Source organism: Rhinichthys klamathensis, unplaced genomic scaffold, assembly GCF_029890125.1.
Source record: "Rhinichthys klamathensis goyatoka isolate OS25496 unplaced genomic scaffold, OSU_Roscu_1.1 h1tg000896l_1, whole genome shotgun sequence".
NCBI lineage: Eukaryota > Metazoa > Chordata > Actinopteri > Cypriniformes > Leuciscidae > Rhinichthys > Rhinichthys klamathensis.
In genome coordinates, this window is record NW_026607246.1 from 25,222 (window position 1) to 50,360 (window position 25,139).

General features: G+C 40.5%; 1 protein-coding gene across 1 annotated transcript; it reads left to right on the forward strand.

Annotated features, from left to right (window-relative positions):
• The first annotated feature begins 134 nt into the window (after positions 1-134).
• On the forward strand, positions 135-23,182 carry zgc:113232 (uncharacterized protein LOC541546 homolog). The gene is made up of 25 exons (XM_056244008.1): positions 135-868; positions 3,340-3,409; positions 3,516-3,584; positions 4,308-4,582; positions 4,670-4,723; positions 4,812-4,865; positions 4,965-5,018; positions 5,124-5,177; positions 6,525-6,578; positions 6,864-6,917; positions 9,835-9,888; positions 10,006-10,059; positions 10,152-10,196; positions 10,431-10,484; positions 18,532-18,585; positions 18,823-18,876; positions 19,501-19,572; positions 19,661-19,696; positions 19,835-19,879; positions 19,965-19,997; positions 20,605-20,751; positions 20,855-21,031; positions 21,111-21,201; positions 21,289-21,366; positions 22,775-23,182. The coding sequence occupies exons 1-25, from the start codon at positions 848-850 to the stop codon at positions 22,975-22,977; spliced, it is 1,956 nt and encodes a 651-aa protein (XP_056099983.1). The 5' UTR covers positions 135-847; the 3' UTR covers positions 22,978-23,182.
• The last annotated feature ends 1,957 nt before the right edge of the window (positions 23,183-25,139 follow it).

Here is a 25,139-nt window from a genome sequence, read left to right on the forward strand (position 1 = left end):
AAATGTCTCTTTTAATATATTTTAAAATATCGTTTATTCCTGTGATGGCAAAGCTATTACTCCAGTCTTTAGTTTCACCCCATCCTTTAGAAATGATTTGACTATGTTGATTTGGTGCTCAAGAAACCTTAATATTTTGTGGGAACTGTGATGCATGTTTTTCAGGATTCTTTGATGAATAGAAAAATGTGAGTGATATAGCTGTGTAATTCGAGAGAGCTCTGCATTTTTACTAAGTTGGTGCACACGATCTTCATAATTTGTATTAACCTGCTTTTTATTCAGCCTTTAGCTGTTCATTGGATATTTCCAGCCCCACTATCTATTGCTAAGAGAGAATAACCACCTGATGTGGATATTGAGAAATCTGTTACACCAATGGCACATTTTTCCAAGGAGGTCAAAAGGTCATTGAAAATCACAAAGTCACATCTTGCAATTCAGCTTTACTGATTATATTAGTGAACATGTATACTACATCAAAATTGAATGTAATAAATTCTAAATAATTAATGTCATAGAGTGAAGAATAGTGATGTCTCTCTGATAGGAGTATTCTTTTTACAGTGCCTTTATTCCTCACTACTCTCTTGTGTAGTGGAGGAGTGTGTTTGTTTGGGGAAGGCTCAGGTATTTCTCACCCAGATGAGGAGAGTTGGGAGCCTGGGAGATTCTGGTGAGGGACCAGGAGGTCTTTTCGTCTGTCTCAGCATCGCATGCAAGGAGGGAGAATGCTTTGAGGACCACTGCAGCTCCTCATTGAAACCGTGCTCTCTGCCTTCTCTAAAAACCCCTTGACTGAGCTAATCCAAGGGATCAGAGCGTGTCCGTAAAGCACCTGGAAACCATGGGAGCCTCCAGGGTGAAGGTAAGATGCTGGATGGGGTATTAAAATGTTGGGGGGATTCAGAGTGGAATACTCGTTTGAGATATGCAAAGCAGATTTCACATAAGCTTTCTTTATGCTTATTCAGATGTTCAGATCATATTCATTGGTAGTTTTGTTGTCAGGGTTCATATTGGTTGGTTTCAAGGACAGTTTTAGAAAAGGCAAACAAATTGTGGGTCGCTGAGGAGAATTCATTTTGACGATGCTTTCATCCTATGGACTGTTGATAAGTCCATTTTAAGTTTTTTGTTATAATCTAACTATCAGGCATAGTGTGCTTATGTTTATCTAAAACTGTCAAATGGTATCAAGTGAATGGAGATGTCACAGGCTACAGAAATAGTTTGACATCTTTGGGTCTTTACGAAATGTATAGTTTGTTTTATATTCATAATGTGTGCCATGAACAACCTATTATTTTGGTTACATGGCCAATTAGACCAGTATAAATCATGTTACATTAATACTCTGATTTTAGTACAATTATGTAGTAGTAGTTAAAGGCCAGTTCCAGATTTTAAGCTTGTGGGGCTGATGAAAACGTGTGCGTATTACCCGTACAGCACCTCACTGTCCCAGAGGGCCTGTGGGTTGGTGAGGAACCCAATGTTTCAGCCCTATGAGCCATTAGCTCTGCTACGTCACTCTTTCAGGTTTTGGAGATTTTGAAGAAATTAGACCGATATACAAAATAGACCGAAAATGCATCTTTTTAAAACTGGTGAGCATTTTTTTCTGTAATAGAAAAAATATTGTAATTCTCAAAAGAAAAAAAAATATTGCATTTAGTCCCTGGGTTAATGTGAGGTCATATAAGTTGAATACACACTACCATTAAAAATAATCCATTCTAATATGCTGATTTGGTGCTCAAGAAACTATTTTATTTTATTTTTTTATCATTATCAATGTTGAAAACAGTTGTGCAGCTTAATATGATATTGCTTTTTACAGTATTATTTGATGATTAGAAGGTTAAAAAGAACAGCATTTATTAGGAAAAAAATTCTTTTAAAAATATTAAATGTATATTTACTGTTAATTTTGATAAATTTCATGTGTCCTTGCTGAATAAAAAAATAAATAAACTGAAAACCAAACTTTTAAAAGGTTGTGTATAATTATGCTATAAATTTTCCAATTGCCTGTAACTTAATCTTGTTGGCTATCTGCCATTTAACAAGTGACCTGAAAAAAGTCAGTTGACTTTTTACATAAGCATTTTGTATTTGTTGGAAAGGTCAAAGGTCACATGCTGTGTACAGTATGCCTTGAGATGAGCATGCAGTACTGCAGAGAGAGAGAGAGATTTTACAGACTGGTTGAAAAGAAAACGGGCCTTTCAACAATCTAGTCTGGAATGTGAGAGCAGCATTCTAGAGGACCTGATTGAAATCACACACAGACCAACAATTTTACATTTACATGTAGGCTACTGTATGGTATGTTCTTGGCTAAATATTTTACTCTATAAACTGCTATTACTTGAGCATGGAACTGACAAAAATACCGTTTAAACTGATACTTACAGGTCTTACATGTGATACAAATCTAGATATCAATTTCGTGTTTACTTCTCGGGTATTTTTGTGAGGTGATTTTCGGGAGTTTTGAACATGTGCAACTCTGTTTAACAATGACCACTAGAGGGAGTTAAAATATACAACATCATTTGAGCTCTTACTAAAATATACCCAGTTGTTGTTCGTTTATTTGAGGGATCTCACATCCATCTTTAGCCATTTTCCTCCATTTTTTTGTTTGTTTTTGTAAACGATTCTGTCTGCATGGTTTAATTACTATGATTATTTGGGGAAAAAAGATAAGAAAAAATAATTTGGTGTAATTTTAAACAACTGATAACTGTTTGTTTGTTTTCTATGCATAGTTGAGAAGTTGGTCATGATTTATTTAAAATCATTAAATCATTTATTATTATTATTATTTATTGTTTTTAATTATGTTCCATGACCTCATTGGTGACATTTGAGCTAATCACATGAGGAAGTGCAAAACAGGAAGAGGGTTAATTTAAGATCAGCTTCAGTTGCATATATCCATTTGTTCCAGCAAAAGGACAAAAGTGAACTGAAGTAATGTAAATTAAAATTCCTATTAGCAAAGTGGAAACACCACTTGTAAATAAGGTGATAGTGGCAATGAAAACCCCCAGTTTAATGAAGAAACCTTTTGTGAAACCACATCATCAAGGAGAGATCGCCTTGCACTGGAAAAGTAAAAAGACAGATCATTGTTCTATATGTAAATATTATCAGTATTTCTAATGAAGTTTGTAAATCCTTTTGTAACACTACATTTAATACATTATGTTATTATATTTTTTCAGTAAATCATATTATATCAACTTTGACATATTTAGATTTTGCCACCATGATGTGTTACTGTAACCTGTTCCTATGCATCTGTTTGATTTGTTGGTGTATTGTCAGGTATTGGCTGTGTTCCTGTTGTGTGTCCTGCACACTCAGGCCCAGCAAGATTATTCTGGTTTACAATCAGGTGAGACAACATCACTACCAACATGCTTACATCTGTATAACTATGTATAAATAGACAATAAAACATTAAAATGGCAGATTATTTTCTCTCTCTTTTACAATCACAGGAGAAGAACACATGTATGAAGGCTCATTAGTCGATCGATATGACGGACATTCTGGATTCACTGACAGTGGTAAATAAGATGTTACTGTTCATACTACAAAAAAAAAGAACCCCTCATGATGAAACCTCAGTAGCTGTGCTGTATATTATATACAGATATTTACATTTCAACAACGTTCAACCCTCATCTGTAAGTTGAACATTAATTACTGGTGTTTGCAATAAAATACAAATTTATTAATTGGTCACAATTCACAAATCTCTCAAACTGGTACATCATAGTTGTATGTTTTATAAGACAAAAAAAAATATGCTTCATTTACTTTATGCAATATAAATATAATTTAAATAAGATACAATATAATTTATTATAAATTATTTGTCTTTTTATTTAGCAACATATACTTGGACATTTCCACAATAGATTCTCACATTTATACACACATTTTTCTCTTTAATTTATATACATTTTTCTCTTGTAGTTAACCTACAATTTCAACAATGAAATATTTTGTATTCTGAAATATTATATTATATTATATTATATTATAATATAATAAACAACCTAGCATTTTTTAGAGTGTATTATATTAATAATGTAGTGTATATAATGGTAACACTTTACAATAAGGTCCATTAGTTAATGATAGTATTAACTATCATTAACTAACAATGAGCAGTACATCTATATACAATTTAGACTTAGTCACCATAATGTGTTTTATATCAATATTTCCAGCAGACTGCAGTCAGGAGCAATGAGTGCCTCAGTGTCTTTTATCTGCTTCCTCAGTCAAGTATCCTGCAGAGTCCAAACGCAGCAGTGAAGGTGAGCACTCGGCATCTGGCTTCGACCCCTATGCGCCTGCAGCCACCATGGTCACCATGATCACTGAGGAAACATACCCGTATGCCACAGTCGTGGAATCTTTCGATTATGCCAAAGAGGATAAAACCTTAATAGCACAGGTGCCATATGGAGGAGACGCTGAGCTGGGGCAGGAGAGACCCACTGAATGCGACTGTGAAGCAGGAGAGCCGGGATTTGGAGGCTTCGCTGGACCCAAGGTTGATTATTGCCATGGCTTTAAATGTTATAGTTTGCTGTCTTTTAAAGTATAATGCATTCTTCAATTTGATTATGTTTGCTTACAGGGTTCTAGGGGTCTTCAAGGCAAACAGGGGTTACCTGGGGTCCAGGGAAGGGAGGTAAGAGCAAAACATCATATTTTAATGTTTGTAGTGTTATGTAACTAGTGTAAAGTGTAAGCGACCAAACTGGATGTCATCTTGTTAGGGTTACAAAGGAACCAAAGGAGTAAGAGGAAAAGGAGGAGACACTGGTCCTGAGGTGAGTGACACAGGGAACACTTGTTGAATCTGCATCCTGTTCATACCAGAAGGTTTTCAAAGAACTGGCTCACCTTAATGTTATTTGCCTTATGTTTAGGGTGACTCTGGGCCTGATGGAGAGGATGGTGCATCTGGTTTCTTTGGTGCAATTGTAAGCCAAGACTTTTGGAAAACTTTACTATTACCTACATTATTTTGTGTTTAATTGCTAATACGGAAGAGTCTCTATATGTAGTTTTCTTGCTCTTCTTCATAGGGCCTTCCCGGGTTACCAGGGGACCCAGGTGAAACTGGACTATCTGGATTCAAGGTAATGCACTGTAAAAAGGAATAAGTTGAGATTCCTTAAAAACCTGAGATTACTTAAAAATGGAAATGCATTTTCTCAAATTTCAGAAGCAGAAATTTCAGTATTATGCTGACTCCCGGAGTGCATTGCGGCGTGAATAAATTATAGTCCCCATGCAGTCTATAATTTTATCCCTTAAAATTCATCTCTGATCACCAAAATGATATTATTTAAATGTTTTTTCCTTATAAAAAATTATTCATGGCTAAAAATAGCTTAAATGTAACTCTACACCCTTGCCTCATTTAGTATATGCGATTCTATGAATATGCAAATTAGCCCCGCCTCCACTCATTCACCCCAGATCAGAGATCCACTCGTTGACGATCACACGTTGACGTCATTGGATACAAGGTAGTTTGTGACGTCAGAAACTAGAACACATAGCAATATAAACAACATTAAAAGCTTGATTTTCACCACAGTGGCACTTTAAGAAATTGCCCAGGCTTAATTTGACTATTTAATTAGCTGTCTTTGTTGTCTGTATTAGCAAATAAAACTGTTTTTTAATGTTTAGAATCTTATCAAAATGAATCTAATTGTCACCATTGTTGTGTTTTGCATTGATGCCACAAGAGGGGCATTAATGCAATATTTAATTATATTTACCCTATCAATAGTTTCATGTTCCAACATGGTATGATGTTTAGTTTATATTGAAGTTAGATCCCTTTAAAAAAAACTTTTCTTTGAAAGCACAAATAATTGTGATTTCTTGTAATACCATTGAACTGATGAGAAGAGAAGTATGGCAAATTAAAAGAAGTTCCATAATGCTGACTTTAAAACCATTTTAGTGAATCAACATCATTGAAGTCAACTTCTGTGATGTTCTCTCAAAATGTTCAGTTGTATTGACAATTTAACAACATTCAAGATGACTTGTATGTATCTTGACTATGAAATGTATCTTAACATGGGTTTTCTGAGTAACAGAGGCATAGTATGCAAATGTTACAATTTACAATCTAAATTTTTACAATTAAGTTACAATTAAGACAAGTATAGTAAACTAAAAAGTGTTAGTTAGAACATTTGTTAGATCTCACTTAACAAAAAAGAGTTATAATTCTTAGTTATATAGCAGAGCTATACTGTTCTATTATATGTATACAAGGTTTATCCAGAATGATATTCAATGCAATTTAATATTATTTATATTCAAGTTAGGCCAATTTAGGTTTGCTTTTTATTCTTATTTAAATTCTTATATCATTTAGTTATGATATACATTATTATATTATTTAGATATTATGACTTATGATTGAAATTGAGCTTGAAATTGAGTTTATTTATGCCTTCCAGGGTAATTTCGGAATAGAGGGTCCTCGTGGAGGAGTGGGTCTCTCTGGAAAGACTGTGAGCAACATAGCATCTTCAGTAACACATCACAACCAGGGTTTCCTCTCCAGATTACTTCAAATATTTTTCATTTCAGTCAGTGATCATCACATAGCTGATAATGATAACAACTGAATATATAGGGAGATCACACCGCTGAGATGGTCTAGTCCTCCATTTTATAAGTCAAAGCACAGCTAACACAAAGCTAGCACATCTTGTTATCATATAGTAGATTCCTAACAAAATCCCAGATTTCTCCATGAAATTAATCAGAGATAATATTTTTCTGACTGACTACAGGGTCCTGTTGGCCCAAAAGGTAAATCTGGAAAACCAGGTGGTAAAGGTGTTAAGGTAGGTCACTTCACTCTTTTACAAATGTTATATGGGGTACTTGCTGAAATGTAGTGACCAGAAGGTTGCTGGTTCAAGGCCTGTAAGAAGCATATCAACGGGTCCACATGGAATTTGTATCTTCAGAACTCTGCAGAAAGATCAGCATATTTAGCACCATTTTTCACTTTTTGTATTTATTTATTTTGATTATTTGATCATGATTTCAAGCTACAAATAAGAGTAAATGAAAGAAAAATGAAAAGGAAATGAAAGTTGTTCAGGGCAGCTGTTTCCAAACTAGGGCACATGAGGTGACAGAAGGGGTACACGAACAAAATGCTGAGTTTTTCCGTTCATTTAATTCTGCCCAACCTTAAAATAACATTAAAACCAAGCATGTATTTCTAACATGCAAAATGCCACATCTAGTGTAAAAGTGGGTAAATGGTAGTACCGTAAAAGGTCAAATACATGACATCCAATCAAATTACCTCATATTTTGCTTTCAAGACTTAAGGCTCAAACTCTCTTTGATAGAAAACCGTACCTGTGTGAATTCTTGTTTTTATAATGTTGATAATATATTATACAAGCATAAATAAATGTTTTCCCAAATATCCACACAATTGCAAATGTGACATTGATTTTATACATTTCAACGAACAACAATGTAATATTAAGTGACGTACATTGTAAACAGTATTGTCAATATTGTTTGCTCTATTTGCAATGAAATAATAGTTCCAATGAAAGCCACAGCAGAACTATCTCCAACACACAGCAGTGTTTCATTAGAGAATGAATATGCGGGTTGGAATGAATCGGGTCAATGATTCAATGACCCATTCATAAATATAGCCACTTGCTTCGTTACTGAATGAATGACTCGATGACTTACTCATTAAGACAGTGGCTGTGTCTGAAATCGCCCCCTATACACCCTCATTCCCTATTCCCTACATTAGTCCACTAATATAGTTCACTTGAAGGAGTGAAAGAAAATGAGTGAGTGAATTTGGACACTGAGTGTGCCGGAAGGGCTGCCACTTTTGCATAGTTTCTGCTTGCTGTTTAATAATCATTTAAAACTTGGCAAACTGGCAGCTCCAGTAGTAAGATGAAAAGATTTATATTGAACAAACTATGTATAAACCTTAATTAAACAATTTAATAATCAATTAAAAAGGAAGTTATACCTGTATGATGTTGCGCTGTAGCCACCTTGGACCAGCGGTTTGGAAAATGGATGGATGATTAAGCTGCAGATGCCATCTTTCACAGTGCATTGTGGGTATTCTTTGACCGTTGAGCATATATGTACACTCGTTATTGCGGTGCATTGTGGAATTGATTGAGTGCACTTGATAACGTCCACTATGGTTTTGGACACCTCTACAAATGGCTGTCCTCTCAAATAGTAGTAGTATATATTTATTGTCCCTTTAGGGAAATTCTTTTTCACATTTCCAGAAAACGTTTTGCCTCATACATATATATATATTCACGGCACATATTAACATACATATTTCATACACAGTAGACATTTGACATAGCCATATATGGGAGAAACATATATCATTGCACTGTATAAGATTTATTTTATCTGTGTGGTTTTGACCTTATTGAGTATTTGGATAGCTGAAGGAATTAGGCTTCTGCTGAAGCGAGTCTTATTGCATCTTATGCTTCTGAACCTCCTGCCAGAGGGTAGGAGTGAGAAGTATCGATTTAGTGGGTGAGTAATGTCCAGGGATATTTCATGAGCGATACGTGTGATGGCTTTGGTGTTTAGTTCATGTAGATTTGGAGTGGGCAGACCTATTATTTTGGTGGCGATATTGGTTATCTGGGTAAGTTTATTTCGGTTTTTTACAGTAAGCATATTGAAAAAGCAGGTGGAACAGTATAGTAGGATAGGTTGAGCAATGCTAATATACAATAGTAAGAGTAAATGGGGGGCAACATGAAGTCCTTTTAGTTTGCGCACCGCTGACAATCTTTGGGTCCCTTTTTTCTGTATCTCTGTTGTGTGGTGTTCAAAGGTGAGGTTATTGTCAATTATGAGTCCAAGATATTTGAAATGGTCAACTATCCCTACTGTTTCATTGTTAATGATAATGGGGTGGTGGGATTGTGCCCTATTAAGGGCATTAAACAATGTGTAAATGCATCTAGATGCAGCCTGTGCCACTGCAGTGCAAAGATGGCACTTAATTTGATTGAAATGATTGATTTAGTTTAATTTATTGCTTTATTTATTATATTAATAATTAAATTTCAGAATTTCAGAATTTGACAAAACATGCTACATTTAATAGGGTTAGAAAAACTTTGTCTTTGTAAAAAATGCACCACTGTTCTATGGGGACAGTCCCTTCAAAAAGGTTATGGTACATGTCTAAGTGAACTTATTTTTATATGCTGTTAATAGTCAAATTTATGTGCTTCCCTATTCTGGTTAAATGTCATATGTCACAAGTTTCATTTCCCATGGGGTGTGTGGGGGGAGTTTTTCTGTTCGGTTTGTTTGTCTGTGGTTTTATTTTTTGCAATTGATATATCAACTGTGGAACTATATGTGGGTAGTTGACATGACCTTTCAAGCAAACACAGTAGGGCCTTGCAGTTTGTAATGCTATACTGGTGTACAAAACTCAGCTTCAACCCTGATCAAATGCAACTGATCCAGCTAATCAAGTCCTTCATGATTATTTGAAAACTACAGGTATGTGTGTTGGAGCAGAGTTAGGACTAAACTCAACAGGACTGCTGTGGCTCTCCAGGAACTGAGTTTGGCACCCCTGATTTAAAAACATTGATATTTAATACAACAAGTCCATCTTTATTGTCAGCTTCTCATGTAACAGAACTAATAAATGTCCAGTTGAGTTTTGATCTGTCCAGACTTGTATTGAGTCTCTCCATCTCTCAACAGGGTTCCATTGGTAAAACAGGAAAACTGGGTCCTGAGGGACGACAGGGACAGAAGGTTGATACCAAGACTTATGGGCATATCTAAGTCATAGACTAGTCATTAGTTTGACACTTTATTACACCTATAATTACTGCTGGTGACTAAACCTTCATTTCCTCTTTGCATCATCAGGGTCAGATTGGAGCACCTGGATTCTCAGGAGACCGTGGAGAGCAGGGTTACTTGGTGACAAAATACTCACAACCTTTCTCTTTCTCACAGTTCAAAAAATCCCTGTTGTAATCTCAATATACCACTATTTTTCATCATGTTATAAGGGTTATACAGGAGTTCCCGGAGACCGTGGGGTGACTGGACCAAAGGTTTGTTTTCATAAAAAGGCTTATGATGGTTATACAGTAACTATGAGAGAGATTAGCTCAGTGGAATTACCACTTGTCTTGTCTAGGTTTGTATATATACTCAAAATGTTCTATAAGTAAACACTTCCTAATTTGACAATTCCAACTAAAAGGTTTTCCTTGAATCAGCACTTGGTGACTGACTTTTGGTATTACAGTAGGTGAATTTCTCTTTCCATCTGCAATCATCTTTAGGGTGCTAAAGGTACAGGTGGCTTGCCAGGAAGTGATGGGGAGCCAGGAGAGGATGTGAGTAGCAAATTGTTACTGATGCAAGTGCCATTGTCAATATGGAAAAAAAACTTCCTGAAGTATTCATTTTCTGAACTAATATTAATAAATATAACTGCAAGCAGCAATTATAGAAATTATAGCAGTCAAGAACAACAGAAGCAAACAAGGAAGCTAACAGCAGACCAACTGCAAAAAGGAGTAAATAAAGACATGGAGACCATTTTAAGCAAAAAAGGTTGAAAACCCATAAATACATTAAGTTGTAATGAGATACAATTGCTTATAATATAATAGCATTCCAAATTTTTTTGTACTTTTGAGTACTTTCAGGGCATGGTGCCTAAGACATAACGAGTTTCATAAAGTTTCATAATGATATGCCAATACGTCCGTAAAATACATCAATATGCAAAACCATTACAGCAGTTACTGCTTTGGATCTTTTTTTGTCATTTTGTAATTAAAATGACGGCCAAGTTTTTCACATTGGTACACCAATGTCATAATGGACTATGATAGCAACTGAGACAAAGACACTGCATGTCAATCAGACCAACGGTACTGTAGTTAGAGCCAATTTCATGTTTTGTTCAATTATAGTGCCACCAAGAGTGCCTCTATACATAAGCGTGTCACGTGATGAAAATATCTCATTTCGTTTAGGAGTTATAGACATTTATATTTATGAGCACATAAAAAATGACCAACACTAGACTTTGATTGCATTTTTGTCACTAAGTTACTATAAACATTTTGACATTTGTACAGGTACTTCGAATCGATCGAGACAACTTTTATTTTTGGGCAAACTGTTCGGAAGTAATAAGCAAAAAAGTTAGTTTTCTCATATATCCTGACCAGTAGGTGGCACTGTGCCGAAACGCAGCATGTACCCTCAAGTCTGTAACGCTAAAGCGTTGCGGAGATATAGCCTTGTGCCAAATTTGGGGTGCTCTACACATTAATTTAATTTGCGTGTTATTCGAAAACGGTTGGGTTTATCAAAAAGCTTTTAATAACTTTTTGCCCGCATGTTCTGACGATGATCTGATTTGATTTGCATGAAAATCGGACAGTCCATACTTCCATAAAAAGTTTTTTTTGTCCATTGAAAATGTTTGTTTTAATAAACCATATGTTCAACCAAAAAACCTTTTCGACAAAAAAGTCTTTTTTCTTTCTCTCTCTTCTGTCTTTTTTGTTTTAAATACTGAGCAAATAAAAAAGCTGTTTTAACAGCTGGTAAGGTGCGCCTCAGAGCGCTCAAAGGCTGTTTTCACAGCTGGTAAGACCTGCCAGCGAGAGAGAGACAGCGCACAGACAGGTACACATTCCTGTCTGTGTTCGCAGTGACTGTTCCCCTGCTTGTTTCAGCACCAGTGAGAGTAGTCCCTAAAAGAACTTACACCGATAGAAACCGTCTTTTTCAAGATGACTTTCTATCCATGTGTTTCTGGATGTGGTCGTTACCTGGGGTCACGGGATGGTCACGATCGCTGCCTCGAACACGCTGAGGCAGCGTTCGTGGATGAGTCATGTACCCATTGTTGGAAGATGACCATCTCGGAGCTGCGGTCGAGACTCTCGTTCCTGCAAAGGGGCGGAGTCCCCGTGCATCTGCCTCGACCCAGTCCTCCTCAGAGGATTGCTTCGGGCAGAGAGACTGGAGACCTGAGGATCACGGTGAGCGCGCTTCCTTTGGGGAACCAACCCCCTTGGAACCCTCATTCCTCTCATGCTCCGCAGCCAGTTGAGCCACCAATGGAGTGTGCTGGACCATCCTCGAGGTGTGTACCAGTCGTTTCCTTTGGTGCTCCCTGCGACGACCAGATGTCGATTGCTGCATCGGAGGGTGGGTCAGACCTCTCCGTGGACGACGACTCGGCTCCGCTGTCTCCTTCGGGGATGATGGCCATGCTTTCCCGGGCCGCCAACAGGATCGGGCTCGTGTGGAACCCTCCACCGTGTCCCGAGCTCTCGAGGCTGGATGACTGGTATCTCGGGGTGGCGCGCGCTGGTTCTCAGCAACCCACCCCAGTGCATTTCTTCTCAGAGGTGCATGAGGAGCTCACAGGGACGTGGACGGCACCTTTTACTGCCAGAAACCGTCTCGGTGGCTCCTCCTCCCACACCACCCTTGATGGCGGGGCAGCTAAGGTATACACGCACATCCCGCCAGATGAGCAGGCCGTTGCAATGCAACTGTGCCCTAACTCCACTTGGCGTGGAGAACCGTGTCTTCCTTCCCGGGCCTGTAGGAACTCGTCGGACCTATTCGGCAAGGCTTACAAGGCCTTTGGGGAAGCTGCCTCTACCATGCACGCTATGGCGTTGCTGCAAGTCCATCAGGCCAAGGCACTGAAGGACCTGCACGAGGGTGGCCATGATCCACAAGTTCTCCAGGAACTTCGCGGTCAGTGGGTGGTGCGATGAACTGTGTCTGTTCGACATGCAGGAGACCGACAAGCTCCAGTTCCTTAACTCCCCCGTGTCCCAGACCGGCCTCTTCGGCGATGCAGTCGAGAACTTTGCCCAGCAGTTCTCGGCTGTACAGAAGGTCCCTTTGGTCCCGCTTGTATGGTCTCTGCGAGCCTGGTTAGCCCTCCCCAGTCCATCTCGCTGGCTTATTCGGACCATCAGGCTCGGCTATGCGATTCAGTTCGCCCGGCGTCCCCCCAAGTTTTGGGCCATCCATTCCACTACAGTGAGAGCAGCCGATGCCCATGTCTTGCGTGCGGAGATCGCAGTCCTACTGGTGAAGGACGCGATAGAGCCGGTCCCTCCAACTGATATGAGGTCAGGGCACTACAGTCCCTACTTCATTGTACCCAAGAAAGGTGGTGGGTTACGACCGATCTTGGATCTGCGAGTTTTGAATCGGAGCCTCCACAAGCTACCGTTCAAAATGCTCACGGAGAGACGCATTTTCGAATGCATCCGTCCCCGAGATTGATTTGCAGCAATCGACCTGAAGGACGCGTACTTTCATGTCTCGATTCTTCCTCGACACAGGCCGTTTCTCCGCTAATCAGTACAAGGTCCTGCCCTTCGTGCTGTCCCTGTCTCCCTGTGTCTTCACGAAAGTCACGGAGGGGGCCCTTGTTCCCATGAGAGAACAGGGCGTCCGCATCCTCAACTATCTCTGTGACTGACACAAACTAGCACACTCTCGAGATCAGCTATGCGAACACAGGGACCTCGTGCTCAGGCACCTCAGCCAGTTGGGTCTTCGGGTCAACTGGGAAAAGAGCAAATTCTCCCCTGTGCAGAGGATCTCTTTTCTCGGTATGGAGTTGGATTCGGTCGCACAGACAGCACGCCTCATAGAGGAACGCGCTCAGTCGGTGCTGAACTGCTTGAACACGTTCAAAGGCAGGACGGCGGTCCCACTGAAATTCTTTCAGAGGCTCCTGGGGCATTTGGCAGCGGCTGCAGTGGTAACCCCGCTCGGCCTGCTTCATATGAGACCGCTTCAGCACTGGCTTCACGGCCGAGTCCCGAGATGGGTGTGGCATCACGGCACTCACTGGGTGGCAATCATCCCGCCGTGCCAGGAATATACTTCAAAATTTTCAAATATGCGTTTCCCTCAGTGAGCCTACTTGCGCAGACACTGCAAAGTTCAGGGACAGGCATTAAGCTGGTTCAGATCGTACTTATCGGACCGTTACCATTTTGTTTGTTTAAATGGGGAAAAATCGAAGATAACGTCAGTAGAATATGGAGTGCCGCAAGGATCGGTGTTAGGCCCTCTGCTATTCTCAATATATATGCTGCCACTTGGTAATATTATAAGAAAACATGGAATTAATTTCCACTGTTATGCTGATGACACTCAATTATATATTTCATCACGGCCAGATGAAAACACTAACTCATCAAAATTGACAGAGTGTCTTAAAGATATAAAATGCTGGATGACGCGTAATTTCCTGCTACTAAATCCAGATAAAACGGAGGTATTATTGGTCCAAAAAACTACTACCCACAAAACCACTTACAATACAACTTTAATATAGAAGGATGTCCTGTTACTTTATCCTCTACGGTAAAAGACCTGGGAGTTATACTAGACCGCAACTTGTCTTTCGAAAATCATATTTCATATGTTACAAGAACAGCCTTTTTCCACCTTAGAAACATTGCTAAATTACGTAACATGCTATCTGTTTCTGATGCAGAAAAGTTAGTTCATGCATTCATGACCTCGAGACTAGATTACTGTAATGCTTTATTAGCTGGTTGTCCTGCATCCTCAATAAACAAGCTACAGTTAGTGCAAAATGCAGCCGCTAGAGTTCTTACTAGGTCAAGAAAATATGATCATATAACACCAATTTTATCATCTCTACACTGGTTACCTATCAAGTTCTGTATCAATTACAAAGTACTATTACTGACCTATAAAGCCCTAAATGGTTTAGCTCCTGTGTATTTAATGGACCTTCAATCCATCGCGTTCTTTAAGATCACTAAATTCGAGGCTTCTGGTCATTCCTAGGATATCTAAGTCCACTAAAGGAGGGAGGGCGTTCTCACATTTAGCTCCTAAACTCTGGAATAGCCTTCCTGATATTGTTCGAGGCTCTGACTCGCTGTCCCAGTTTAAAACTAGATTAAAGACGCATCTCTTTAGCCAAGCATTTACATAATGCTTACCTTTTATACCACTGCTGAATCAGATCAAATGCATTTAATACTATAAAACTTGAAGAGACTGTAGGTTATTTTTATAGGTTGCATAGTATTTACAGTCATTACGTTCCTGTGTATATTGCGTGAATGACGGGTGGTTGGGCAGATATTGTGTTTTGCGGTAGGTGGTATGCCATACGGAACCGTTGTCCACTGAAACTGCATATTAACGCACCAGTGGGGCTCGACAGCCTTAGTCAACAGGGTTGGCGCGTATGGTTGGGTTGCGGAGAGATTGTGAGATTGTGGTTAGGTCTCAGCAGCAGGAGGGACGTAGAGGTCAGTAAGCAAGGCTGAGTTGAGTGGGGGACGGAGGGGGGTGATTTTGGGACGCAAGAGTCACTGTCTTCATGTTTTATCATTTACGCCTGTGTTATGGAAATCATCATTATGAACAGCAGCTACGCTAATTATTTTCCCTTTTTGCTTTTCTGCTGTTATCTCGGGACGCGAGTCCCGAGAAAATGGCGTTCGTCAGCTCCAGTTTGTATCCAGCCTCTCACGGAGACTTCAGATGCTCCAATCACAAAGCCTGTGAAGAGACGACTCAACACCGGCGATATGGACTCTCTATGGTGGACGGCACTGATCCTCAACAACTCGTCTTAATACCGGCGTGATTACTTGGACTTCCAAAAGATGGAAATGGATAAATACTCTAAATGTTCCGATCCAATCTGACTTGTAATGCTGCCCGAATCATGCACTGTTCCTTCATTGGCCAGAGGAGAACTGGCCCCCCGACTGAGTCTGGTTTCTCCCAAGGTTTTTTTCTCCATTCTGTCACCTGATGGAGTTTTGGTTCCTTGCCACTGTTGCCTTGGCTTTTGGCTTGCTTAGTTGGGGACATTTAATATTCAATAATGTTATTGATCTGCCTTACTTAAGGTGGACGCTGACGCAATTTTCTTTTAGAAACAAGCTTTGTTATATTGTTTTCATGTTATGTTATCACTGTGAAGCGCTTTGATACAATCTGTATTGTAAAAAGCGCTATATAAATAAAGGTGACTTGACTTGACTTGACTCAGGGAGAACGAGGAGCAGGTCCTTCTAGTGGCTCCCTATTGGCCCACCCAGACTTGGTTCCCAGAACTCATGCTCCTCATGACAGTCCCTCCCTGGCCCATTCCTCTAAGGAAGGATCTTCTGACTCAGAGAGGGGGCACCCTATGGCACCCACGTCCAGACCTCTGGAAACTCCATGTCTGGTCCCTGGACGGGACGCTGAGGTTCTAGGTGACTTTCCCCCAGAGGTACTTAACACCATCACTTCAGCACTGGCGCCATCCACGAGATGTGTTTACACCCTGAAGTGGAACCTGTTCGTCGAGTGGTGTTCTTCTCACTGAGAAGACCCCCGAAGATGTTCGATAGGGTCTGTGCTTTCCTTCTTGCAGCAAGGGTTGGAGCCCTCCACCCTCAAAGTACATGCTGCAGCTATTTCAGCATATCACAACCACATAGTTGGAAAGCACGACCTGGTTGTCAGGTTTCTTAGGGGGGTGAGATGATTAAATCCTCCTCGACCCCCCTCCATACCCTTTTGGGACCTTTCCCTGGTGCTTCGAGCACTTCAGGATGCTCCCTTTGAGCCTTTGCAATCAGCAGACTTAAAGCTTCTTTCCATGAAGACTTTGCTGCTGGTTGCACTGGCCTCTATCAAGAGGGTAGGGGACCTGCAGGCATTTCCGGCCGACGAATCGTGCCTAGAGTTCGGGCCAGGTGACAACCACGTGGTACTGAGACCCCGGCCTGGCTATGTGCCCAAGGTTCCTACCACTCTGTTCAGGGACCAGGTAGTGAACCTGCAAGCGCTGCCCCTGGAGGAGGCAGACCCAGCCCTGGCTTTGCTCTGTCCCATTCGCGCTCTGCATATGTACGTGGACAGAACTTGGCTTACCAAGCACAAGGCGTGCCCTGCCCGCTCAGGTTGCATGCACACTCCACGAGAGGCGTTGCATCCTCTTGGGCACTGGCACGTGGCTCCCCGCTAACAGATAACTGTAGAGCTGCGGGCTGGGCAACACCTAACACGTTCGCTAGATACTGTAGCCTACGTTTAGAGCCGGTCTCCTCCTGTGTTCTCATCCTAGACGGGTAGAAACACTGAGAGGCCCCGCTCTGTCGGCTTGCTGCACCCTACTGTGCCCTCTTATTGCTCCAGAGTGAAAAACCTGTTGAGTCCTCCAAACACCCTCGGCCCGGACATGGCGGATAGTCCGGCGCCAGGCCTTTATCCGCTGAATCCTTGAGAACCGAATCAAGGCTGGGTTCCATATGTGTGACCCTACGGGGATCCCATATGTGTATATTCTCCACGGCTGCTCCTAATGGAAGCCCGTGTCTTTCCCTTGGGCTAAGTCACTCACTATTTCACGGAACAACAGTGACAGGTACACTCTGTGTAAGCCTCCTCCTATCGTCCTTCCAGGCAAGAAGGGGTAGAGGCTTGCACATGGCGCTGAATGGGGTGAAGCAGCTGTGGCCCTTTGGTAGGGATTCCTATTCGTCGGTCTCGACGTGGCGTCGACTGACCGACTGAAGAGGAACGTCTCGGTTACATATGGTAAACCTCGTTCCCTGAAGGAGGGAACGGAGACGCCAAGTCCTGTCGCCACATCTGCTGCTGTCCGCCAGGGCGGCCAGCTTTTTCAGGCTTGGCTCCTCAGCAAAAAACTGAAGTGCAATCAAACCAGCTGCTCGTTAGATACCTGCGCTGCGAGGCTGCACAGCTTATGCAAATGTTTGCACACCAATGTATATTGGCTTGTTTAGTTTCACTCAAAGTAGATTGGCCTCTTTAGCGAGATTCCTATTCGTCGGTCTTGACGTGGCGTCTCCGTTCCCTCCTTCAGGGAACGAGGGTTACCATATGTAACCGAGATGTTTTCATTCATTTAAGGGTCATTGTAGCTGATGATTATAATAATAATGATTGTTTAATACCGTATACCGTGAAACCGTGATATTTTATGAGACGATTATCATGCTGTGAAAATCTCATACCGTTACAACCCTAGTTGCAATCAATTGCATCGAATATTTGTGAGACACAGAATCAGAGGAAATGTTTCTAGCCCTTACGGTTAAAAAGTTATTTGCATAAACACAAGTGAAAATTTGGAAAGTTGGTGGCGCTTGAAGGTTTGAGTTAAAGACCATGGTGACAGTTCAGACTGACTGTCCTCTATCAGTGTGCAAAAATTTCAAAACCGAAACCGGTATTTACCATACCGTTCTATGGGCTGCCATAGACTTCCAGAGCGGAAGAAGAAGAAACGGAAGATGAAGAAGAATGCCAACAGATACAATAGCACCTTCAGTACTTGGCTCCTAATAATAATAATAATAATATATCTTCCAGGGTCCTCTGGGTGTTCCAGGAGTTGAGGGGGTGCCTGGGTTTTTTGGACCCAAGGTCAGAGAAAATACAATACACACACACACACACACACACACACACATTTATATATAGTTGTAAATAAATCAAAGATTATAGGAGTAGAAAATACTATTTCATTTTTCTACTTAAAAATGTCATAATTCAGTTTCCACTATCCACTTGCCATTTCTTTGTAAAGAATAAGGAATTCTTTTTCCAAAATTTTGAGTTTGCAAAAAAGTTTGTAAATTTCCGTCTTCCTCTTTTCCTCAGGGTTTGAAAGGTGATCGTGGTCTGAGGGGGCCATCTGGAAGAGTAGGAAGTGTGGTAAGATTTTGGCCCTTTGTGGCGATATTACACTTCTCAAATATTTCAAATGTGCGTGACACAATCAGAAACCACACAGGGTTAATCTGTTGACTGACATGTGATCTCTTCTAGATTAAAACAAAAGCCACATTATTATTCTGTGGGAGTGCACCATATTTTTGGAAGTTGGAAATCACCAGAAATCTGATATATTATCTTGTTACTGTTGGTAATCCAGAGGAATGCCCCTGAATGGTGGGGGATTCACCAGACAGTCCCGAGACTGAAAGTGAAACTAGGTTCTATTTTTACCTTCAGCAGTTTCATTACATGTAACTTTGCAGTGTAGGCGTGCAGATTATCCGGATTTCCCCTTAAATGTTTCCCCCAAAAGGAAATGAGACTGTACAGTACTATGCATAGTGTAGTCTAAACATGTAGTTTATTCTACATCATAAAAGGCAATAAACGATTACTCATTTACAGTATATGTGACTAACACAATTATTCTTCAAGCAGAACTGTTAACATTGTTCAATACTGTTTTGCAATATCAAGAACATCCACCTTGATTTTTCCCCCCATAATAAAAAGAGCAAGCTTGAGATTTTATTTGACTTTTTCTTTATTTTCTTTCCATAGGGTCCACAAGGAGACAGTGGGGATGCAGGAGTTCCAGGGAAACCTGGGCCAAAAGGCTTGCCTGGGCCCACAGTATGCAACTAATTTTAGTTTCTGATTGATTAACCACCTGTCTATTAATCAAATGCTTAGTTTCACTATTTGTTGTTCTGATGTACAGGGTGCCAAAGGGGAAACAGGCCCAGATGGTGAGAAGGTAATATAAAAAGCATTTAACATCAGTATAATATTAGCCCCAAACTTTTTATAGGCATTAGATAAAATTATGGTGTCACCATTAAAATGATCTATTTGGATATATGAATTGATTTAATTGAATTCATGACTCTCTCAGGGGACACAAGGACGAAAAGGAGGGAAGGGTGCTAAAGCAGATAAGGTACCAGCCATCACAGTTTCTCTTCCTGTTTCCATTACACTAGCCACAGTTTTTTATTTTAACCACAATTTCGTCATTGTTTTAGGGAGACGCTGGATCTCGTGGTGACAAAGGCCAGGTTTGTCATCATTGAGTGAAACTATTTTACGTCAGAGCCGTGGAACAGTGGTAGTCCACAAGCTCATGACGTACAAGGATGCAGGTTTGAATCCGGACTACACTGTTTCTCCATAGTATTTCTTCTCACTTTTCATTGTCCTATTTAAATAAAAGACAAAAATTCCAATAACAATAATATAATTTTATATAATGTTTTTGAAATTTTCTTATAAAACAGTAATAGTGTGAAATAGTATTAGAATTTAAAATAACTGTTTTCTAAATGTAATTTATTCCTGTGATCAAAGCTGAATTTTCAGCATCATTACTCCAGTCTTCAGTGTCACATGATCCTTCAGAAATCATTCTAATATGCTGATTTGGTGCTAAAGAAACATTTCCTATTATATCAATGTTAAAAACAGTAGCTTAATATTTTTTTGCGGAAACATAATAAAAAAAATTCAGGATTCTTCGATGAATAGAAAGTTCAAAACTTATTTTAAATTGATTTTTTTGTCACAATTTAAAAACTTTTATTGTCACTTTTGATCAATTTATTGTAGTAAAAAGTACAAAATAAATCCTGTTGTTTATCACAAGTAAAAGTTTATTTTTATGTGTAGCGTGGAGTGAAGGGTCGTTTTGGCCGCGATGGGCTTGTTGGTCCTATTGGACCTCCAGGTCTTCCAGGTCCCAGAGGAGAAGGAGGACCTAGCGGAGACCTGGGAGGGAAAGGACAGAGTGGCCCGAAAGGAGAGCCAGGTGCACATGTGAGTATCATCATGATTATTATGAGAAATAAATTAATTTTGGGTGTATGAAAGAATTTTAGGCCAGAACGCAGAAAACATTTGTACAACTCGCTCTGTGCAGGGTCCAGGACTGACGGATGACCAGATATTGCAGCTGTGTCAAGGTGTGGTCACTGCTCAGATCTCCCAGTATGCTGCATCTATACGTGCCAAATGCGTACAGGGCTGTCCCATCAACAACCGTACCCTCATCGGACCCCCAGGTGTCACAGGACCCCCAGGAAGTTCAGGAAAAACAGTGAGCTGAAATATGAGTTGACACAAATCTGTCATATAACAGCACTCTTACTTTTTTTAACACATTGTATTTCATTCAGGGTAAAGCAGGAAAGGCAGGTGCTAAAGGAGAAAGAGGCCCCCAAGGCATGAAAGGTCTAGAGGGCCAGAAAGGAGCTCCAGGGGACAGAGGTACTGTGCCGACATCACTATTAAAAGTTTTAACTAAACAAAAAAGCTGTTTATGCATACAGATGAGCTCACTGTGTTTTTCTAAAGGTACAAAAGGTCAGAAAGGACAGAGAGGTGATGCTGGCAAAGGTCTTCCTGGGCATGATGGTCACCAAGGCCTCAGAGGTAATTTTGGGGCGTTTTCACACCTGGTTCACTTAGAAGGTTTGTTTTGGAGACTGGCGTTTTCACCCTTGGTTCAGTTCATTTAGGCTTATATGAATACGGCAATCACGCTCGGATCCGCACCAAATAAGGCAGGTTTAGACCACCTTGTTCAGGGGATCTCAGAACTGTTGGTGTTGATTTGAGTGTGATTGATATGTTCATAAAAGACTAACCAAACTGGGGGCAAAACAAGTGTCATGAAAAATGCTGATCATACCCTAACAATGTGACATGTCAAGGTCTGGGTTGATTAGATGGTAAGCAAACAATCAGTTCTCGTAGTCAATGTGATGGAGACAGGAGAAATGGGCAGGAGTAAAGACCTGAGAGACTTTGACAAGGGCCACAATGTTATGGCCAGACGAATCCGTCAGAGCATATCTGAAACGCCAAGGCTTGTGGGTTGCTCCTGGTTAGCAGTGGTGAGAATTTACCAACAGTGGTCCAGAGGGACAAACCACAAACCGGCAACAGGGTGTTGGGCGCCCAAGGCTCATTGATGTGAGGGCAACAAAGGCTATCCTGTCTGGTCTGAACCAGCTGAAGGTCTACTGTGGCACAAGTCACACTACATTTTAATGATGCTTATGGGAGGAATGTGTCACATCACATCACATCTCATCGCACTGTTGCATATGGTGCTGCGTAGCAGCAGACCGGTATAAGGGATGACCACTGTCCACTGTTGAAAGCCCCTACAATGGGTACACAAGTGTTGGAACTGGACAAGATGCGGGAAGATGACAGTTGGTGGGTGAAGTGTGATGCTCTGGGCAATGTTCTGCCAGGTAACCGTGGGTCCGGCCATTCATGTGGACATCAATTTGACACTTGCCACTTATCTGAACATTGCTAACTTAGGTGCACTCCTTTATGGCAATGGTATTCCCTGATGATTGCAATAGCCTCTTTCAGCAGAATAATGCACCCTTCCACATTGTACAGGAATGGCTTGAGGAACATGAGTTCAAGGTGTTTCCCTGGCCTCCAAATTCCCCAGATCTAAATCTGATCTCAACAAGTCCGATCCACTGCAACTCCACCTCACAACTTACGGGACTTGAAGGATCTGTTGCTAATGTCTTGATGCCAGATACCACAGGACACCTTCAGAGGTCTAGTTGAATCCATGGTTTGGCGAGTCTGCTATGTTCTGTTGGCACACGAAGGACCAGCAGCATTAGACAGGTGGTCATAATGCTTTGGCTCATTGGTGTACGTATGTACACTCTGGTACTCTTTGCAATGTTGCCTTGTAAAAGTGAACTGAAACATTGTTCCATAAACGATCTACAGGTCTGAAATCTCCCTCAATAACTGTGGATTAGATGTAGTTACAGTAACTCTGGTGTATTTCCCCAAACAGGACTGCCAGGCCATCCAGCAGAACCTAAAGATGGCATTGAGGGCCCACAGGGACCTCGTGGGTTTCCTGGGCGTGTGGGTCAGCCTGGCATGGCTGGTGGTGCAGGAATACCTGGTGTGTGCGAGGCGCGAGACTGCAGCATTCATGCACCTGTAGTGCGCAAAGAGATGGGATTGGTCAAAGGCCCCCTCAGCCAGGCCTGAGAACAGGGAGGATTGTGATTGACCTGGGACAGAAGGGCCTTTCTAGCAGAGACCATGAATATTGTGCTGTTGGGTGCAGACTGGAATCAAGACAGACTGGAGTCAAAACCTGGAGATCAAGAGTCTCATTTATAAATTGTTGCGTAGAAACCATCCTACATTTGATCTTACGATCATTTCTCAAATGTGCGTACGTGTGATTTAGACAAAGGCCTCGTTTACACTGTCAGTGAAATGTGACCCAATTCCGATTTTTTACTCATATGCGACACAGATCGGATGTGTTCTATGACAGTGTAAACAGGAAAAAAACGCATGCATTCGGATATTTTGAGATCGGTTTCAGGCCTCGTTCATATGTGGAAATAAATCAGATATGTGCCAGTGCGACTGTCATGTAAACAGGCAGATCGGATTTTCTGAGGCATTAGGCTTCGTCTCCGCGGTTTAATGACGAGAGAAACCCCGACTCGCATCTGCGAAGGGACGGATGGCCCGACGAAACATTGTGTCGTCGTATAGGAGAGGAATGTGGACACACGTTGACACAACATATCAAAGGTTGGCTTGCTCATCCTAAAATTTCGGACCCACTGCTCCTCGTTAAAGCCTGCCACGATCTCATGAAAGTGCGTTTATTGCACGGATTTTTTTCTTTTCACGTGCCATTTACGACAAAAATAGTTTTTGCGTGTATGATACGCACTTTATGGCGTTTAATACACACGTATACAGTGCGTGTCATATGCAAGCAAAAACTATTTTTGGCGTATAAATGGCACGTGAAATCAAATTCGTGCTATAGACACTCACTTTCATGAGATCGTGTTGTAGGCTATGTTCTCACCAGTCCTGAGATCTCGCTGCGCGTTCGTCCATCTGTGCAAGAAGACCCCTTTAAACATGCGCGATGTTTCGGATCTATGTCAAGTGTAAACACATGACTCGGATATGGGTCACAATTTAAAGAATGTGTAAACGGACGGTCAAAAAAATAGGATATAGGCAACAAATCAGAATTGGGCATCAAGACCTGCAGTGTAAACGAGGCCAAAGAGTTCTCTGACGTCTGCTCAGACCCTGACGTAGCGCTAAGCACTTTTCCACGTCAAAGACTGTTTCTTCTGAACGTTGGCGTGGATTTTAGCGTACACGCACTCGAAGATCAAATCTGTGCGTACGCACACTTTATAAATGAGGCCCCAAGTCTCTACGGGTTTTGTTTTACTAGTTTGATTCTTTGAAGGCGTCAAATGAAACTACACAAATGAATACTGCCAGCACTTTTGCTTTCATTCATCAACAATGTTTTGGTTTCATGTATACAGTACAGACATGTAAATAATTTTGTAAAGCATCTTAAATATACATCTACTGTGTCCTGAAATATCATGTTTTATTTTCTCTAAAAACAAGTCTTAAATTATTTAGAGACAATGCAGTTCTTTTGCCCAGTAGTTTCAGGGAAATATGTATTTCCCTTTTGATGCATTAAGTTGAATTAAAGACAATTTTTTTGTAAACTGTGTATGATTGTGTGTCATGACTACAGCGTAACCACAACATTTTCTGATCTGTGTTCAGGTCATTATCAAACATTTTTGAATGACTGTAAAATCTATTTAGGAAAATGCTTTATCTTATGTGAATGCATTTGCTTATAACAGGGCAATAATGTATTTTCACATCACTAAACATTTAATAACCTGCAAATTCTATAATGTTCAATGTAAAAAGGGGCGTTTTAAATTCCTAAACATACATTAAAGTAGTATTGCTACATGTAACTTACCATTGTGTTTGATTTGGTTCTTAAGGTCTTGTTTTTACTACAGTGGCCTTAAATATGATTTGTACACTTTAAACACAATTAAAAACATTTAAATGAATTTTCAGTTTTAAACGTTTTTAAAACAAGCAGCATTTATTTAAAAAAAACAGTACTAGCAGTAAAACATACAATCGTCAGAGGTAGATATGAAGCAAAGAAAATCCAAAAATAGTTGAATTAACAATATTATATATATATATATAATGCTGTGTCATTTTTTTATGGGCAGCATAATATATAATTTTGCTCCTTGGGGAGACATCAAACCCAAATGAAGTGTTTTCATGTCGCCATTTACACAGCTATGTGTACAAAAAAAAATAGTACATAA